This window comes from Nyctereutes procyonoides, unplaced genomic scaffold (assembly GCF_905146905.1).
Source record: "Nyctereutes procyonoides isolate TBG_1078 unplaced genomic scaffold, NYPRO_anot_genome, whole genome shotgun sequence".
Classification (NCBI taxonomy): Eukaryota; Metazoa; Chordata; class Mammalia; order Carnivora; family Canidae; genus Nyctereutes; species Nyctereutes procyonoides.
In genome coordinates, this window is record NW_026575030.1 from 545159 (window position 1) to 566058 (window position 20900).

The following is a 20900-nucleotide window of genomic DNA, read 5'->3' on the forward strand; positions in this document are numbered from 1 at the left end:
ATAGAGTTTTGGAACCATCATCAACAGTCTAATTTTAGAACATCTTCATCACTCTAAAAAGAAACTCAGTACTCATTAGCAGTTGCTCTCTGTTCTTTGCCTCCCTTCTCTTCCCAACCACTATGCCAACTCTAGCCCTAGGCAACTACTCATTTACTTTATGTCTGTGTAAATTTGCCTAGTCTGGACGTTTCGTATAAATGTAATTACAGAGTATGTGGTTCATTGTGATTGGCTTCTGTCATTAGTGTAGTGTTTTCAGAGTTCATCCAAATTATAGCATGTATTGGTACTTCATTGCTTTTCATAGTCAAATAATACTACATTGTATGGATATACTGTATTTTTTTTATCAGTTTATCAGTTGATGGTCATGTTGTTTGTTTCCTGTTTTAACTTTTATGAATAATACTGCTATGAAAATTGGTGTGCAATCTTTATTGCACATGTGTGTTTTTGTTTCTTTTCAGTGTATACCTAGAGGTAGAATTTCCAGGTCTTATGGTAATTATGTTTAACATTTTGATAAGCTGCCAGACTGTTTTTCACAGTGCTACACTTTTATACATTTCCACAAGCAGTGTTTGGGGTTCCATTTTCTCTTTTGTCAGCACTTGTTACTATCTATTGTTTTCCTTTTAGCCATCCTAATGAGTGTGAAGTGTCTTATTTGTCTTATTGTGGTTTTGATTTGCAGTTTCCTTACTACTAATGGTGTTGAACATCTTTTTGTGTGCTTATTAGCCATGAATATACCTTTTCTGAAGAAACTGTATTCAGATCTTTTGCCCATTTTTCAATTGGGTTGTCTTTTTAGTATTCAGTTGTAATTCTTCATATATTTTGTATATCAGTTTTTTTGTCAGACATAATTTGCAAATATTGTGTCCCCTTCTTTGGTTTGCCTTCACTTTCTTGATGATATTATTTGTAGTTGTAAAGTTTTTAATTTTGGTGAAGTCCAATTTATCTTCTTGTTGTTGCTTTTAGTTTTGGCTTTGTATTTAAGAAACCATTGCATAACCCAAGGTCATGAAGTGGATGCTTAAAAGAAAGTTTTTTGCTTTCTTTTAAGAGTTTTTACCATTTTGGTTACTACATTTTAGTCTTTGACCCATTTTGAGTTAATTTTTATGTATGGTGTGAGGTAGGGGTCCAAATTCATTCTCTTATACCTGGATATCTAGTTGTTATAGTACTATTTCTTGGAAAGACTGTTCTTTTTCAATTGAATTGTTTTGGCCCCTCTGTGAAAAATCAACTACCCATAAATGTAAGAGTTTATTTCTGGACTCTCAGATCTATTCCTTTGGTCTATCTGTTTATCATCATGCTAGTACTATACTGTCTTAAGTAACTTTGTGGTAGGTTTTACAACCAGGAAGCATGTTTTCCAAGTTTGTTCATTTTCAAGAATATTTTGGGGTAGGTTGATTTTTGAAAGTTTAACTAGACTTGCATTCCTAAAATAAGCCTATTTTATTTATTTTGTCTAAGCCCATTTTAAATGTCTTGATATTTTAGGCTTTTAATTTATTACTGTCTTTAACTTGCTAATATTTTATTTACTCATGAAAGTGAGAAAATGGCTTGTATGTATATATATATTTATATATTTGTATGATGTTTGTCAGGTAAGTGTGTATCTCATGATCTGATGGAGGCCCTCAAATGTGGGGTGACAATTTGGTGGGGGCTCTTGGTGTGGGCAGTGAAAGAATTCACCTGAGGTGGAACAAAGGAGATAAAAGTTTATTGAATATACCACAAGCAAGGGAGTAGTGGGCAGGACAGCAAAGGAGAGTGTCTGCAATGAGGCAGTGGGTATGGGCTGTTTTTAAAGGAGGAAGTAAGGAGGTATTGGGATGCATGGAATTTTTTTTTTGGGTAACTGTACATGGTTGTCAGTCCACTGTCAGGTAGGACTTATGGATATTTTGAGGTGCGTTGCCTGATGAACCTGACTGTATTCAGAATGTCTGTTGGTCTGGGTCCATTAGCCTTGCTCAAACCTGTTTAAAAGCTCCTTCTACAATCAAGAGTAGGCTTGGCTTCATAGAAAAAGCTTGAGGGCAGCCCAGGTGGCTCAGTGGTTTAGCGCCACCTTCAGCCCAGGGCCTGATTCTGGAGACCCGGGAACGAGTCCCATGTCCCCTGAAGCCTGCTTCTCCCCCTGCCTGTGTCTCTGCCTCTCTCTCTCTCTCTCTCTCTCTCTCTCTCTCTCTCTCATGAATAAATAAATAAATATATTAAAAAAAAAGAAAAAGCTTGAAAGGAATACATCTGTCATTTGCTAAATGGCTCAAGTTTGTTTATTGTGTCCTTCAAATCTTCCATATCCTTTTATATTTTTAATCTGCTTATAAAATCAATGACTGAAATAAATACAGTAAAACCTTCCACTATAATTATAGATTTGGCTATTCCCCTTTGTTGCTGTCAAATTTTTCTTTTATTTTTATGCATTTGCCTTATATTTTTATACACTTTAAGACTCTTTATGTTTCTGTAAATTAAACCTTTTATTTTTATGAAATACCCCTTATTTCTAATAATGCTTTTTAGCCAATATTTGTTGCCATATGTTAATAAACTATATGAACTCTATTTTGGTATGCATAATATGTCTTTTTTCATTCTTTTCCATTCAGTGTGTATACATTCTTTTTTATTTATTTATTTATTTATTTATTTATTTATTTATTTATTTATTTTTTTTATTGGAGTTCAGTTTGCCAACATATAGCATAACACCCAGTGCTCATCCCAAGTGCCCCCCTCAGTGCCCGTCACCCAGTCACCCCCACCCCCCGCCCACCTCCCTTTCCACCACCACTTGTTTGTTTCCCAGAGTTAGGAGTCTCTCATGTTCTGTCTCCCTTTCTGATATTTCCCACTCATTTTTTCTCCTTTCCCCTTTATTCCTTTTCACTATTTTTTATATTCCCTAAATGAATGAGACCACATAATGTTTGTCCTTCTCCGATTGACTTATTTCACTCAGCATAATACCCTCCAGTTCCATCCACATCGAAGCAAATGGTGGGTTTGTCACTTATAATGACTAATATTCCATTGTAAGTATACATCCTTTTAAAGTATGTATCTTTTTAAAGCAGTGTATAGATACTGATTTTTAAATCCGATATGATTTAAAAATTGACACTTTTACTCCATTTCTATTTAATGTCTCTTCTGGTCACTAATTCTCTCTCTGTCTATATCTGTATCTGCTGTTTACTTCATCCAACAAATTCCTTTTTTTAAAAAGTTTTATTTTAAGTAATCTCTAACCTCGATGTGGGGCTTGAAATTACAACCCTGAGACCAAGAATCACATGCTCTCCTAACCAAGCCAGCTAGGTACCCCTCATTGAACAAAGTCTTAATTAAAAAAAACCAAAAAAATGAAAATCGCCTCCTCAAAATCCATAATTTCTCTCTGAGCAGCCATTTCGTTTTTATGTCCAGATAAATTTATTGATAGTATATTTCAATAGCTGATTCTCCTCAACACAATTCCAATATTTATTTAGGAATGTATCAGTAAATTCCATTTGAGTTAATCTTGTTCCCAATTGATTACAAAAATGCCATCTTGATCTTAAATAAAATATTGAAATTGAAAACTTTCCTTATTCAGTGTTGTGTAACAAGAGAATTGCTTAGAAAATGAGTTCTGCTAGGTTTTGCTTTCACTAAATTTCCCTAGTCAGTGATTTTAATTTTGATAATTTTAATAACATGGTATTCAAAGGTAAATATTGTTGGTTCCATTTTAACAGCTCTCAATGTTACTAAAAAATGAACTTGTATGTATACAACGAATAAAACCTTTTCCTTAAATTTCTAAACTAAATCCTCTATAGTTTTCATGATTTAATAGACATGCATATTTATTATTAGTATTAGTTTCTTGATAAGACAAATGAAGCCTGAGTCTTCTGTCATTAGCACAGTGTTGTGTTACAACTGAACTTTTGCAGCGGATGAACCTATATGGCTGACCTAAATGAGGTATTGTTTTTATTATAACATTATACTTTTTAGATTTTCTGTAGTATAAGTGGGAAAAGGTATTTTAAAATTATCTTATTTTGAATATTAACTGAAATATCCATGTGTTATTAATTAGATCATACTACTATTTATTAAATTCTTTATGTATCCAAATACCTATTTGAATTGTCAGTGAAGCAGACATACAATTTTAGTTTGATTGGAAGTTTTCTAAGAATTTTAATATTATTGTAGACTTATTTTATCTTCATCTTTAGTTATCTTTTCTCTTTTTTGTGACTTAAAATGTTTTTTTAAGATGGCTTTAGTTTCATTGTTTATTTTTACAAATATAGTGCCTGATTCAGTCTTATTAAAATAAATCAGATAAATTGCAATATGACCTCAATTTTGCAGATTTCTTTTTCTTGGTATTCATTAAAATTTTTTACAATGTAAAAAAAGCAAAGATAATAGTAAAATGATTTTTGTATAGTTTTCTTAGCTTCTTGCCAGTGTTCCACCCTAAACTAATAGTATGAGGTAGTCCTTATCCCGTTGAGTCTCAAAAGTGCTTCTGAAACCCTGTCACTTTTGGAAAGTGGATATGGCACTTTCTGCTGCTGCTACCCTTGCCAGAATGGGTTTCACTTATTACCTGCTTCTTTGAGTTTTGACTTTCTGGATTAAAGTATGGAATGGGGGTGCGGGGGGAACTGGGTAGCTTGGTCAGTTAGGCATCTACCTTTGGCTCAGGTCATGATCCCAGGGTCCTGGAATTGAGCCCCCATTTTGGGGTGGGGGTACAGAGGGAGCCTGATTCTACCTCTGCCTCTGTTACTCCCCCTGCTTGTGCTTTCTCTCTCTCAAATAAATAAATAAATAAAGTTTTTTTTAAAAAGTCTAGAATGGGTCTATCTGATTAGTAAATTCAATTTCTGTAAGGCAGGCTGAGAAAGCAAGAATTTGCTATTTCCAGTTTTTCTATTGAAAGGTGATATCTGACTCCTACTCAGATTTGTATTGCGAGGAAATTCCTAAACATAGTAGGGGTCCCAGATGTTGGGTGGCCTCAAAGAATGACGTAGATACACTAGCCTCTGTCAATTCCCAAATACATGTATCCAGCGTTGTTCTCTCCCTAGGGTTCCAGACTCTTGCATTTCCAAACATATTTGACATTTCCACTTCATAATTTACAACCATCTCAAAGTTTATCTATTTCTAAAAGATGTATTGATTTTTTCTCCTCAATCCATTTCTTCCATAGTCTTAACTATTTCAATAATTTGCATCAATTCCATCATTCTAAATGTACATCTTGATTTCACATGTCGCTTATTTTCCACATATCATCCACCAGCAAGTTCTGTTTGCTTTACCACTGATTCATTTCCTAAATCTCTCCAGTTCTACTGCCAGAGATGATTCTTGCCTTGTCTGTTATAGCCTGGTAATAAGTTCCTTGGTTTAATGCCTTACCCTTTCTGAACCATTCTCTGTTATTTACTCAGTGTTTTGTTGTTGTTGTTGAAAAGCCACTAGGGTGCCCACTTACTGGTATTTATGAGGACTTTATCAGACAGATTTGAGTCTGTCATAAGTCATATTTAAATCTAGTAGCCTATGGAAGCAGTGGGGCCATTATGGACTGGCCAAGTCCTCTAGGGACATTTATCCCCTCTTTCTATTAATAGCTTTGGCCTCTCCTGGTGGTTTTAAAAATATGTCAGATTGTGTCACTCTCCTGTGTAAAACTCTCCACTAAGTGTTATCTAATACAGCTTTCAGTGAAGATGGGGATGGTTTCTATCTGCACAGTTCAACATGATAGTCACTAACCACATGTGGCCGCTGAGCCCTTGAAATATAGCTCATACAACTAAGGAACTGAAGCTTTAATATTATTTATTTATTTTTATTTTTTTCCAAGCCAAATTATATCCAGCTTTATTAAAGATTACTTTTCATAAACAATCATGGTATTTCAGGTGGGACATGGGCAGATAGTCGTTAATAGTATTCTACAACTTTCAAACTCCCTTCTTCAATAGACTACCAAAATCAGAACGCCACTATAAAACCCAGTGGATTCTTCATCTGATGTTCTGAACAGGGAAGGTTTAGAGTGAGGGCTGACAGTTCACGTTTAGTATGTGTGTGTGTGTGTGTGTGTGTGTGTGTGTGTACATATATATACACACATATATTTTTAAAGATTTCATTTATCTTTTTTTTTAAAGATTTTTATTTATTTATTCTTGAGAGACACAGAGAGAGAGAGGCAGAAACACAGGCAGAAGGAGAAGCAGGCTCCATGCTGGAAGCCCAATGTGGGATTTGATCCTGGGACTCCGGGCTCACGCCCTGGGCTGAAGGCAGACGCTCAACCACTGAGCCACCCAGGCATCCTACATTTATATATTCTTGAGAGGCACAGAGAGAGGCAGAGACATAGAGAGAGAAGTAGGCACCCTGTGAGAAGCCTGATGCAGGACTCGATCCCAGGACCCCGGGATCACAACCTGAGCCAAAAGCTGATGCTCACCACTGAGCCACCCAGGCACCCCTTAGCATACTGTTCAACAGCTTTTAACAAGCAGACCTTGACTTCCAGGAAATGAAATGAAGATAGCTGAATAGCAATCTGAAGGTCTACAAGCTAAAAAAGAAGGTCTTTTGAGGGATGCCATCAACATGGTGACACTGTAAAGTCCAGATTGCCTAACATATACTGGGAACCATTTATTGGGGTCAGGTTCCAACAGGACTCTGGGTTTAAGGGAGTCAAGTCTATGTTGAAGGCAGAGAGGGAGAAGAAGACATAAAAAATGAATTTTAATTTTTCCACACCGCAAGGCATTTGTGCCAAAGTGGCTGATGTGTGTCAACATCAAGGAATCCCTCCTCCTGGGAACCAAAAGGAAGTTTCTCAAAACTAGAAGGGAACAGTATTTTTCCCCTTGTATCAGTCTAGCTTCAGAGATATTCTATTAGTGACCTCTGCCCTTCTCCCAAAACAACAATGGAATGTTCTGTGTGCTAACAACGTAGCTTTAAAAAAAAAGTAAAACAAATTTGATAAAAAATAGCATTTCAGACTGTACAGTCACCAGAAGGACACAGTTATCAAAAATGTGCACGTTTCAGTTGGCATCTCCCCACCTTCAGTTTTCTGTGCCTGCTCGTTTTGGCATCTCTGTTTTCTGCAGGGTCATTCCCAATCCCAACATCAGTTTTCCCCCTTTTCCCTTTCGGTGCCTTCTCCTTTTTTTTGCCAGGGTCTTTTTAGGCTTGGGCTCTGGCTTTGGAGGAGCAGGTTTAGCAGATAATTTTGCAGATCTTCTCTGTGGCTCATTCCTCACCTTGGCTTTATCTTCTTTAGCATCCACTTAAGCCTTTCTCTTGGGTGTAGTGGAGAAGGTGGCAGTACTGAGGCACTGGAGGGGAGGATGCAGCAATGCACAGATACAGTGGTATGGGCTTTGGCTACCTGGAGGTCATTCTCGCCTCTTCTTCACACCATGCCTGAAGTTTTCATTTTTAACTTAAATAGCTACTTCTGGCTAATAGTGTTTTGGATGGCAGAGCTGTATTGGTTTCCCTTCATTCTTAAAATAGAATATAAAGCTCTTATCTAGGCCTTCTATGATTTTACTCTTGCTTATCTCAGTAGCTGCATCTCATACTATTCTCTACTTTGGTTCAGCCACATTGGCCTCCTTTCTGTTTCTAAAAATCACTCAGCCCTTTCTCAACTTGGAGCCCTTCCCCTGATGCTCTCTGCCCGGAATGCTCTTCTCTCAATTCTGAACTTGGCTCTCTTTCGTACCCTTCAGGCTACAGACTAAGCATCACCTAGGGGAATCATTACCTGGTCAGCCTGCCTAAGTTGGTCATTACTGTCTTAAGTTCCTTCATAATATTTGCACTATATTGTAAATAATCATCTTATTTATTTTTAGTCTTCCTCTTCAATGTAAGCTCTGTGAGAGTGTGGTCCTTCCTTCTCTAGATCCTGACATGTAATATCTATTTGTTATTAACAAATACTTAACTGAATTCTTGAGATTCTTAAGACATTGGTTACAGAGATTGATTACTTTTTTGGCAGTGGGGGGTAAAATTTTATAAGTCTGCGAGTAATTGGGGAAAAAGTAGTTTTTTTAAAAAAACATTTTATTTATTCATTCACGAGAGACAGAAACGGAGACATAGGCAAAGGAAGAAGCAGGCTCCCTGCAGGGAATCTGATGTGGGACTCTGTACCAGGACCCCAGGATCATGACCTGAGCCAAAGGCAGATGCTCAACCACTGAGCCACGCAGGTGCCCCAAAAGCAAATTTGTTTTAAAGATGAAATGAGATTATATATAAACAGATTAAAAGGTGCAATCTAAATACAAAGTATTATTTATTATTTTTAAAGATTTTATTTTTGGGGATCCCTGGGTGGCTCAGCGGTTTAGTGCCTGCCTTTGGCCCAGGGCATGATCCTGGAGTCCAGGGATCGAGTCCTACATCGGGCTCCCTGCGTGGAGCCTGCTTCTCCCTCTGCCTGTGTCTCTGCCTCTCTTTCTCTCTGCGTCTCTCATGAATGAATAAAGTAAAATCTTTTTTAAAAAAATTAAAATGACATTTGAGGAAACCCTGTGGTGAGGAAGGTGCCAATCAGGGATGGTTTATACTGTGTATTCATTTGATTTTAAAAAAATATTTTAATATTTAAAATTGAGTCTCATTTAATATTGAGTTAATCCAATTATAAACTTGAGGTTAATATCTCTAATTTTTACAATATCTTTGTAATTTTTAAAATGCAATTTTACCTCATTCTTAGAAAATTTGGTGTGATATGAAAATGTATTATCTACAAAAGGATTAACTACAAAAGAATTCCTCTTATAGCAAATCATTCCTTATTTAAAAAATTATTTAGTTTTTAAAAACCTGGTTGATTTATAAATTTTCAGTAAAACATTTGTTACTTAAAACAGGGTTGTGGTTATGTTATGGTTCAATTTGAAATACAAATGAAATAAAGGATCCTCAGTTCTTACATTGTGCATTAAGCAATTGCTTTTGGACTCAGTGCTTTGAATATTCTTAATAGCTCATTTTGGATTGTGATTTAACCAATTTATATCTTAGTAGATAGTATATCAAGGCTACTGGTAAATACTTTAAAATTATTTTTTATGTTTTATTCTCTAATACACTTAGTAATAACTTTTTCCACCACCCCTCCCTTTTTGTGATTTCTTTTTTTAGGATCATGATGCCTAAAGCTCATAAGATAAAAAAGTCTCTTACACCTCAGATTTCTTGTTTGACAAATGAATCTTATAAACAGTTGGATTTTTTGCCTGACAAACTAAGAGCAAAGCTACTTCCTTTCCAGAAAGATGGCATTGCTTTTGCCCTCAGAAGAGATGGCAGGTAAAGTGCTTTTTTCAGGATATGCTAAAAATATTTAATTCTTATGTGGTGTGTGTGTGTGTGTGTGTGTGTGTGTGTGTGTGTGTGTGTGGAAGGTTGTATTCTATTGACTTACGTATTTCATAATTGCCATTGAAAAGTATGCTCTTGAGTCTCAAAAACTTACTTTATAGGTGACGTACTGATTACAAAAAGACAAATGACCAAATGTTAATTTAGTATAGCCAATAGTGGAGAAGCTATAGGCATGATGTGCTGCATAGGAGTTATACAACATTCCTAAGTGATGTTCTTCCGGGAATCATCTTGTTCTAATGGTCATGGGGGAACAGTCAAACCAGTTCAGAATGTGGACTATATTTCTAGGACAATTGACCTGAATTCTTTAAATGATACAGTGTCATGAAAAACCAAGGGAAGTGATGTGAATGTCCTAAATTGAGAGAGACCTGAAAGTTAGGATATATATATAAAATCACTTTCAGATGTGAAAGTAATGCATAAATCTTGATTAGATCCTGAATAACTAAAAGAAAAGCTTTAGGGGACATATTAAGATAACTAGGAAAACATCATTTGCGCTCTCTTAAGAGAGTGATGTTATTGAATTAAAGTCAGTTATCATGGGTGAAGTGATGTTGTAGTTGAATGTTCTTCTTGGAAAATGCATGATAAAGAATTTAGGATGAAGAATCGTGATGGCGCCTATTTTCTATATTTTCCCAAAAGGAAAGGACCTTTCTAAGTATATAAAGGACCTGTATATGTTTAGAGAAACTTTGAATGAATCAGCCATAATGTTAACACTGAATCTGGTGAGTGGTATAAGAGTGTTCACTGTAGTATTCTTTTTGGCTTTTCCGTCAGTTTGATAATTAAAAAAAAAAGAAGAAAGGAATCAATCTTATTTTCATTCCTTTTTAGGTCATCTGTTTTTTCTAATTGTATCTGATCTGTCTTTTTCTGTAGATGGTTTTAAGGTTTCTTTTGGCCTTTGGAGTTCTGCAGTGTCACAGTAATTTATTCAATCTGGTTTTCCTTTTGTTTATTCTCCTTGAGATTATTGTACATTTTTAATCTGGGATTTGTGTCATGTTGATTCTGGAAAATTCTCAGCTATTATCTATTTTTAAAAATTCTTTTATTTTTAAAAATTTTATTTATTTGAGAGAGAGAAAGAGCAGGGAGAGGGAGCATGAGCTGGGGTGGTGGGGAGTGAAGCAGAGAGGGAGAAGCAGGCTCCATGCTCAGCAAGGAGCCCAACGCAGGGCTCCACCCCAGGATCATGACCTGAGCAGAAGGCAGACATCATTCAACTGACTGAGCCACCCAGGCACTCTTATCTCTTTAAATGGTAATTCTCACTTACTCTGTTTATTTTCTTCTTCTGCAGTTGACACTGCAGGTAGACTTAAGTTTCACCTTCTCTATCCTATGCTCCCATTAATGTCTCTTATATTTTCTGTGTTTATCTGTGCTCCATTATGGCTACTTTTAAAGATCTCTTTTTAAAAATAAGAGAGCATAATTATTATGTTTAACTTACCTGTTAAATGTTTTAAGAATTTTTTGAAATGTATAAAGTACATGGAAAAAAATATGAAGATTATAAGTATGCAACTTGAAGAATTTTTACAGTATCACTATCACCAAGATTAAGAAATAGTACATTACCCACATCTTAGAAATGTTTTTCTTGCTCCTTCCCAATCACCACTGGCTCCTTCCTCTCCATAGGTAAACACTTATCCTGACTTCTCAAACCACAGATTACTTTTATATATATTTGACTATATCATTGTGATCATCCATATACATATTCTTTTGTGTCTGACTTCTTTCACTCAACATCATTATGATATTGTTCCTTATTGTTGCATGTGGTTGTAGTTGGTTCATTCTCATATAAAATTCCACTGTATAAATATATGATAACTTTTTTTATTCACTCACTGTTGATGAGTATTTGAATTGTTACTAGTTTGGGGCTTTTACAAATAATGATATGAGCCTTTTTATACAAATCTTTTGGTAAATCCATACATACACATATATTTCTGTCATGTGTATACCAAGAAGTAGAGTTGTTGAGTCATAAGAAATGTATATATTATAAGTAAATAACCTCCAATATTAATTTTCCAGTGCTGTCATAATGAAATTCCACAACTGGATGACTTAATCAACAGAAATTTATTGTTTCACATTTCTTGAATCTAGAAGTCCAAAATCAAGGTGTTAAAAGAGTTGATTCCTTCTTAGGGTTGCAAAGGAAGGATCTGCTTGAGGGTCTCTTTCCTTGGTTTGGAGAATGCTGTCTTCTTCCAATGTCTTTTCACATCATCATCTATTCATCTCCTTTCCCTTTCTTTAAGGACACCACCAGTCATGATGGATTGAGGCCCACACTAATAATCTAATTTTAACTAATTACATCTATGCTGCTTCTATTTTCAAGTCAGGTCACATTCTGAGCTACTGGGTGTTAGAACTTTAGCATATGAGTTTTGTGGGGGCCATAATTCAACCCATAACTCAGTTTTTCAAGTATTCCAGTTTTTACTTGTGTCAATAATGTGTACGAGTCCCAGTTGTATCACATCTTCACCAACACTTTTTATTGCCTATCTTTAATGTCATCTTAGGTATTCTGGCTAGAATATAGTGATATCCATTTAGGTTTTCATTTGTACTTTTCTGATAACAAATGAAATTAAACACCTTTTCATATACTTATTAGCCATTTGGTTATCCTTTTTTGTTAAGTGCCTGTTCATATTTCATCCATTTTTCTACCAGGGTTGTTTGCCTACTTGTTTTCTAGGAGTCTTTTGTCATATTTATGTTCTGGATATGAGAGATTTGTCAAATATATATGTTGCAAATAAAACTTCTCAGGTTGTGGTTTGCCTTTTCTCTCTCTTATTGATCTCTTTGGATAAGCACAAGTTCTCAGGTTTAATATTATCTTAAATACTGTTCGTTGTTTTTGTATTTTATGGCTGACACTTTTTGCATCTTATTTTACAAACTTTTGTCTACTGCCAGCTTGCAAAGTTAATTTTCTATGGCTTCTAAAAACTTTATTGTTTTATTTTTTACATTCAGAACTATATTCCGCGTAGAATTGATTTTTGTGTGTTGTATGAAGTGGGGATCAGAGTTGATTATGTATTATTTACCTTTGTATATCAATGATCTATCACTATTTATTGGAAAGACTCATTTTCCCTGCTATGTTAGACTGTTGTCATAAATCAGAATTTTATGTGTATCTTTCTAGATAAGTGCTGTCTAATGGAACTTCTGCCATTATGGAAATGTTCATATACATCGTGTTTACTTCAGTAGTTACTAGCCTCCTGTGGCAACTGAGTTCTTAAAATACGGCAAGTGTAACTAAGGGCTGAATTTCATATTTTAACTAATTTTAATTGATTTAAATTTAGTCACGTCTGGTTGCTACCATGTGGGACAGTACAGGTATATTTATCAGATTGCTAGTTTTTGTATCAGCACCATGCTTTTTAATATTATAACTTAATAACAGATATTTTGGCCTAAGATAGCCTAAGTCTTGCAACTTTCTGTTATTTTTCCAGAATTGCCTCAACTATTATTGACACTTTGCATTGCAAAGGTTGTAGAAATTATTTATCGTTTTTCACCAAAAAAGTTGCTGGGATAGTGAATGAGATTGTTTTGCATCTGTAGATTAGTTTAGGGAGAATTTATATCTTAACAGTATAGAGTATTTTAATCTGTTAATATGAATGATCTTCCATTTATTTAATTGCCCTTTATTTTCATCTCAATTATTCTTTCCCTTATTTAATTTCTTTTGATAAGATTTTTATAATTTTCAATATATAATTCTTTCATGTGTATTATTATACTTATGCCTAGGTGTTTAGTTTTTTTTTTTTTTTAAGATTTTATTTATTCATGAGAGACACAGAAAGAGAGGCAGAGACACAGGCAGAGGGAGAAGAAGCAGGCTCCATGCAAGGAACCCAATATGGGACTCGATCCCAGGAATCTGGGATCATACCCTGAGCCAAAGGCAGACACTCAACTGCTAAGCCACCCAGGTGTCCCATGTTTAGTATTTTTGATGTTGCGATAAAATGTCATTTCCTCCCTCTGGCTACTTCTAAGATTTTCTCTTTGTTCGGTTATCCAAAAGTTTTGCTGTGTATGATGTACCTTGGTTTGCATTTAAAGTTTTTCATCTGTGGGTTGATGTCATTTATTAGTTCTAGGAAGATTCTCAGTCTCTTCAAATCTCTTCAGATATTATTTTTGACCCATTCTTTCTTCTCCTTAGTCTCCAGTTATACCTATATTAGACCTTTCCTCTTCTTTTTTGTATTTTCATATTTTTAAAAGATTTCTGTGCTTTATTCGGATATTTGTTGCTTAGTCATGTTCTTGTTTACTAATCCTAAGATTTCCTACTAAATTAATTTTTTGGATTCTCTAAAGCAAAAGACCTTATTAAACTACTTGAAACCAATTATTCATTATGGCTGAATCAAAAAGGCTGAATTTATTACTTGCTAAGCAAGGAAGAACTGTGCTTAAACAAGGCAAACAAAGAAAAGAGTTGGTATTGAATCAGACTTTGGGGGAGTTTGGAGTCTTTAAAAAGCAGGAGTGTTTAAGTATTTGCTCAAATCAGAGTATACTTCAGGGATAAGTTGACTAATGCCAAAGAACAGTCAGTCCTTCCCTTTGTTGAAATTGGACATTAGAAACATTTTATTTGGGCAGCTCGGGGGGTGGCTCAGTGGTTTAGCGCCACCTTCAGCCCAGGGCGTGATCCTGGAGACCCAGGATTGAGTCCCACATCCTGCTCCCTGCGTGGAGCCTGCTTCTCCCTCTGCCTGTGTCTCTGCCTCCCTCTCCCCGTGTCTCTCATGAATAAAATAAATAAAATCTTTTTAAAAAAAAGAAACATTTTATTTTCCATTCTTTTTGTCAGATAGTGTATTCTTAAGTCCTAGAGTATCCAGTTCCTGTCTGCTGGTTGTGTTAATGGTGTCTTGCTTCCTTTCCATGTTTTAATTTTATTTCTTCTTAATTTTTTTAAAATTTTATTTATTCATGAGAGACACACACACAGAGGTAGAGACATAAGCAGAGGGAAAAGCAGGCTCCATGCAAGGAAGCCCAGCACAGGACTTGATTCCTGGACCCAGGATCAAGCCCTGAGCCAAAGGCAGACACTCAACCGCTGAGCCACCTAGGTTAGGTGTCCCTCTATCTCTTCTTTCTATAAATATTTAAAACATACTTATTTTACATATCTGAAGTCCTTTGGAGGCTAATTTTACTCTTGTTGTTGTTATTCATGATGATTTATCTCCCAGTGTGTTTGTTAACTTTTAAAATTTTTGCTTTTATAATTAGTTGATCTTAATCTCTTTGAATCTTGAGAGACCTAAATAATAGGTAAATTTTTTTAGGGAGGACTTGCAAAATTAAGTTCTTGATTCCCCCCCCCCCCCCACATCACAGAGGCAGTATAAATTCAAAACCTCAAATTCATTTTCAGGCAAGCTTGTGATTTTAAATTTTGATTATTAATTACTACCTCATGCCAAACTTTAAATTTCTTTGGTGGCTTTTTAAAAATTAGATAAATATAAATTTAATAAAATGCGTGGGTTTTATGTGTACACATCAGTGGATTCTGATATATGTCTACCTGTATGTTTTTGAATACCTCTGTCAAGATATAGAATACTTCTACCACCCAGAATAGACCTCTTTCTGATCAACCACATCCCCGTGAATTAGGAAACTAGTGATCTGACTTTGTCACCAGAATTTTTTTTTTATGGTTATTTGATGCTTTCTTTATTTTTTTAACTTTTTATTTTGAAATAGTTTCAACTTTGAGAAAAAAAAAATAACAGAAATAACTTTCATATATGTTTTACCCAGATTCACTAATATCTAACACTTTAGCATTTTTCCTTTATTATTTTATTATTCTCTCGCCCTCTTCTTTCTACTCACATACACACACACATGCACATGTATAATAGTAGTTATTATTTATTTTTTTCAAAGCCATTTGAGATTAGGTTGCATATGTCTTAATCCTTTCACCTATATTATTTAAGAATAGTTCATATTTTAAGAACAAAAATATTCTCTAACATAGCTATAGTATAGTCATCAAATTCATGAGATTTAGTCTTTAATCTCCATGTATGTTATTATTGTCAATCCTTTATAGTATGTTTTTCTTTTAGTACTAGATCCAGTGTAGGATCACTTCTGCATTTAGTGATACCTCTTTCTTTAATGTTAAATGGTTTCTCAGACTTTCATGACACTGGCATTTTTATTTTGAAGAATATATGCCAACTTATTTTATAGAATGTAACTCAATTTTTAAAACATTTTTTTCATTATAAGATTTAGATTGTGTAGTCCATTCTAGATTAGTGCATAAGGGAGATAAAAATCCTATCCTTCTTAGAATATTGCTTTTGAAGGCACGCAGTATCTATCAGCTCCTCACTGGTAGCGTTAATTTTTTTTTCAGGATGGTAGTATTAATTTTGAGTGCTAGTCAAAGTGTTAAAACTATACTATTATGTAGTTACTATTTCTCCCTCTCATAATTGTTACCTGTTTAACAAACAGCTAACAGGTGGTCAGGCCATGTAAATATGCTTCCTCTTACCTAGTTTTCTCTTTTGGATTTAGCTTCCGTACATGTTCTTGCTCAAAATAATTTTTGCCTTGATAGTTGTCACTATCAAGTTGCATGTTACTGTTAGGAAGATCCCCCTCCCTTCTTCCAACAATCTGTCTTTTTCTCTTTTTTTCTGTTTGTCTCTACCTATCCATCTATCCATCCATTCATCCATTCTCAGGATAGACTCATGGATTCCTTTTATATCCAGTGGGTTATAATCCCTTACTGTTTTGGAGCTTGTTACAAATGGAATCATACAGCGTATGTGTCTGTGTCTGATTTCTTTTGTTCATCGTGTTTTTGAGATTCACATATGTTGTTTTGATCTCTGAATATAAGACAGTTATTTTGTTCATTCACTTACTGGTGGACATTTGGGTTGATTCCAGTTTGGGAGTCTTATGAATAAAGATGGTATTAACATTCATGGACAAGACCTCTTATGGACATGTTTTCTATTTGTTTGTTTTTTGTTTTTGTTTTAATATTTTACCTGTTTGTGAGAGAGAAAGAGAGAGCATGTGTGGGGGGTGGGCAGGGGCAGAGGGAGAGGGAGAAGCAGAGAAGCAGACTCCCTGCTGATAAAGGAGCCTGATGCTGGGCTGGATCCCAGGACCCTGAGATGACCTGAGCCAAAGGCAACACTTAACCAACTGAGCCACCCAGATGTCCCTCTGTTGCTATTTTTAAGGGTAGATCTCTATTTTACTTTGTCAAAAAACTACTGAACCTTTTTTCATTTCATCAACCGGATGAGAATTCTAGATGGTGCACATCTTTGCATTTGTATTGTCAGCCTTTTTCATTTTAGCCATTCAAAATGAGTGGATCTTCAAGTGGTAGCTCACTGTTCCTTTGTAAGTTTTTTAGATTTATTTATTTTTAGACAGAGAGAGAGAGTGGGATGCAGAGGGAGAGGGAAAGAAACTCAAGCAGACTCCATGCTGAGGGCAGAGCCCAATGTGGGGTTTTATCTCATGACCCTGAGATAATGCATGAGCTGGAATCAAGAATTGGAGGCTTAACTGACTAAGCCACTGAAGCGCCCTGGTAGCTCACTGTTTTTTAATTTGCATTTTTCATAAAGACTAATGTTGGCATCTTTCAATATAATCTTAGTGTTTTGCATATGTTTTAATTGTTGTCTCCTTATTACTGATTTGAAGTTCTTTTATTCTGCATAGAAGACCTTTGTCAGATTAAGTATTATAATAGTTCTCCTAGTGTGTAGTTTGCCTTTTAATTCTTTTTATAGTATTCTTTGATGAACAGACATTTTTAATACTCTGCTTTTTCTTCATATGGAATAAATTTTTGCCTTTTGATAAACAGAAATTTTTAATATTCATAAAATCTAATTTATCAAATTTTTATGTAGTTAATGCTTTTTATGTTGCCATGAAGAAGTCTTTTCCTACCCCAAGATCACTGTGTCCCTGTGTTTTGTATTGGAAGCTTTCTAATTTTAGCTTTTATATTTTGATATATGATTCATCTCTAATTTTTATGTATGGGACAAGATAATAGTTCTAGATTTAGTTTTCTTTCATATTGATATCCAGTTATTCTGGCATCATTTCTAGAAGTCTCTTCTCTCCCAAAAATTACCTTGGCATCCTTCGGAAAAAGCACTTGGCCATATATATATATAAATCTATTTTTAGTTTTTTTCCCCCTATGTTTGTCTTTTTTTTTTTTTTTGTCACCCTGTTTCCATTTTTACTTAGGTTGTACCTTTCTTAGGCTCAAGTTTCGTTAAGGAGTCTCATTTCCACTCTATGCTTTGTATAGATCTAAGACCCTATTACCATTGCTCTGCTTGGCTGTTAATAAGGTTCCCAATTGATGGTGTGTGTTTGCAGACACCTTCATTGTGGCCTGTAGATTTATCACTCAGGTTTTGATTTTCTCTTTTGTTTCTGGCCATTGTAAATGGTTTTACTTTTCATCAGGCCAGCTCTGCATTTTAAAAGATGGTATTTTATTTAAATTAGCATTTCTAGGTGTTTGCAAAGGAAAGGAACTGAGACTTTCTAAACCACCTTAACACGGGGAACTGAAATCTTACTGTTAAGACTTTATTCATTAATGATTATAATTGCTATCATTGTAAAATATCCTTATTATAGAATTACTTAATTCTTTCCTAATATGTTCCAAAATTAATCTTGTGTAATTAATTTCCTGACAGTTTCTTTCTGACCAAATTTTCCTTGCATGTGTTTAATCATCTTTCTATTGTCACCATTTTTGAGACACTTCTTTTAGATGGGTTTTAAATTTCAGAGTTGTATTTCACTTTGTGATTTAGTTTGTATTTTCTTTAAAGTAGTATTAAGCTCCCTTTGATTCATTGACATTAAAGCTATATTTGGTCTTAGTTCTGCCATCATAGCATTTGTTATGGTTTTTATTCCTAAAAATGTTACTATATAATCACTACATGATTCATTAAATACATTACTATAGTAGCATCAAAATTTTCTTCATTTTTAGTGTATACTTTCAGTAATTTGAAAGGTTTGGAGCTTGAATCCATTGATAATCTTTTAACTATAGCTTTGCATAATATAGTTGATTATCTTTTTTTTTTATAAATTAATTTTTATTGGTGTTCAATTTACCAACATACAGAATAACACCCAGTGCTCATCCCGTCAAGTGTCCCCCTCCGTGCCCGTCACCCATTCACCCCCACCCCCCGCCCTCCTCCCCTTCCACCACCCCTAGTTCATTTCCCAGAGTTAGAAGTCTTTATGTTCTGTGTCCCTTTCTGATATCTCCCACACATTTCTTCTCCCTTCCCTTATATTCCCCTTCACTATTATTCATATTCCCCAAATGAATGAGAACATACACTGTTTGTCCTTCTCCGATTGATAGTGATGATTATCTTTTATTAGGCAATGTCTTCTTATTGCCAGTCATGTACAGTGGCATTTGATGTATTACATCTTCTTTCCTTTCTGTTCCTCTTTCTTAGCACATCATATTAATTGTTTAAATTATTTTTCTTGATATTTACCTATACAATTTGTATGAAATACTTACATATTTTTTTGCCAACTTTAAATTATCTTTGCCTTGTTCTTCTCTTTGCCTCTTGTTAGGTGTGTAATTTCTGTGTAGTCATTGTCTGTAACTGTTATATTCTTTTCTGTACCCAAATTATTTAAACAGCTAAATAGTTTCATTGCTTCCCTCTGGTCCATTTTGTGTTATAAAGGTGATTGCTCATTTAAGTTTTTTTTATTTTTATTTTTATTTTTTTAGATTTATTTATTTGAAAGAGAGCACACAGTGGGGAGGGGCTGAGGGAGAGTCTTAAGGAGATTTGGTGCTGAGAGCAGAGCCAGACATTGGGCTCTATCCCAGGACCCTGAGGTCATGACCAGAGTGAAATCAAGAGCTGGGTACTTAACCCACTGCACCACCGAGGCACCGCTGCTTCTTTAAGTCTTAATTTGTGGCAAACTGTTGGACTGTAATTTTCATTTGCTTCATAGGTACTTTTTTTTTTCCTGTGTATTTTTCCATTTGATTGCCCTTTTTTTTTTATATTTGAGAATTGATTTTTTTTTTTTTTAGTTACTACTCTTTATTCATTGAAGAACATTTTTTTCTGAGCCTGCTATTTGCAAAAGATCACCTGAAAGAGGGCCAGAATAATGTTCTAGACTAACATCTATTCTATGACAATATTTTTACATGTATTTATTTATTTTCATTATATTTCCTGAGCCAAAAGAAATCAACATAGCCGAGTAGCTAATGGTGCAAATATGTCACTCCTGCCCTTATTCTGCATCTCCCCATCGGAGATTTTTCATTGAAGGCCTTGCTTTCTCTACTTCTCCCTGTTGTAGCTAGGCTGGAGCTGGGGATATTCTGGCCACCAGTCTATCCTCTTGTGGTGATGCAAAGAAAGGATTCTTGATTGCAATACAATTGTCCCCCTCACTTTGGAACTATGTCTTGCGGTTTTGTTTTGCTTCCCTGAGATTTGTAGCCAAGTATTCTCTCTAGATATACCACTTCAGTTGTTATTGTTATTGTTTTTCATATTTAATATTTTTGGTAGCCCATTCTCTTTTCTGTCTAGTTTTCAAAGATGATAAATAACCATGCATTAAATTTTTGAATCTGTACTCCATTAAGCTCCTATTGGACCTATTACTTAGCTATTTATTAAATGATTATTTATATATATGTATTTATGTCTCCATATATATACCTGTGGTTTTACATGTTTAAAAATAATTGACAAACTTATTAATATATGAAATTTTCAGCATACAGTTGAACAAAGTTTGCTATATGTTGTTTGCTTATTCACATCTGATAAGATGTAAGAAGGCTGTTACTGAATGAATTATTAGGCTTATCCTTGTTACCTTTATCAATAGTTAATACTGTTTGTATTGGTGGTATTCTGAAATAAACTATTTCATTTCTTCTGAAGATTCTGGCAGAACAATTTGTTTTAATTGTCTGCATAAAGGAAGAAAGGACTTTGTGGTATTTAAAGCTTTTGTAAAAAGTATCAGAGATGATTTTGTAGTAATTTGTATTCTTTAAAGGTATCACTTGATGACAGCCTAATTGCTTTCATTGTTTTCTTTTCGCTCCTAAAATGGAATAGTTTTCTGTTGTATTACCCATTTAGATATGCTGCTTTTGTAGTATTACAGTCCTTACTTGTTTGTCTGAATGTAGATAGAATTTTTGCATCAGTGAACAAATATAT

General features: G+C 34.7%; 1 protein-coding gene across 2 annotated transcripts in view; it reads left to right on the top strand.

The window, feature by feature from the left end:
• Positions 1 to 20900, top strand: part of ZRANB3 (zinc finger RANBP2-type containing 3) — a 313553-nt gene that overhangs the window by 16796 nt on the left and 275857 nt on the right. For both annotated transcript variants that reach the window (XM_055316358.1, XM_055316357.1), the window contains one exon: positions 9271 to 9438. In XM_055316358.1, the coding sequence (XP_055172333.1) occupies positions 9275 to 9438 (164 nt within the window). In that variant the 5' untranslated portion in view covers positions 9271 to 9274. The remainder of the gene's footprint in view (positions 1 to 9270; positions 9439 to 20900) is intronic.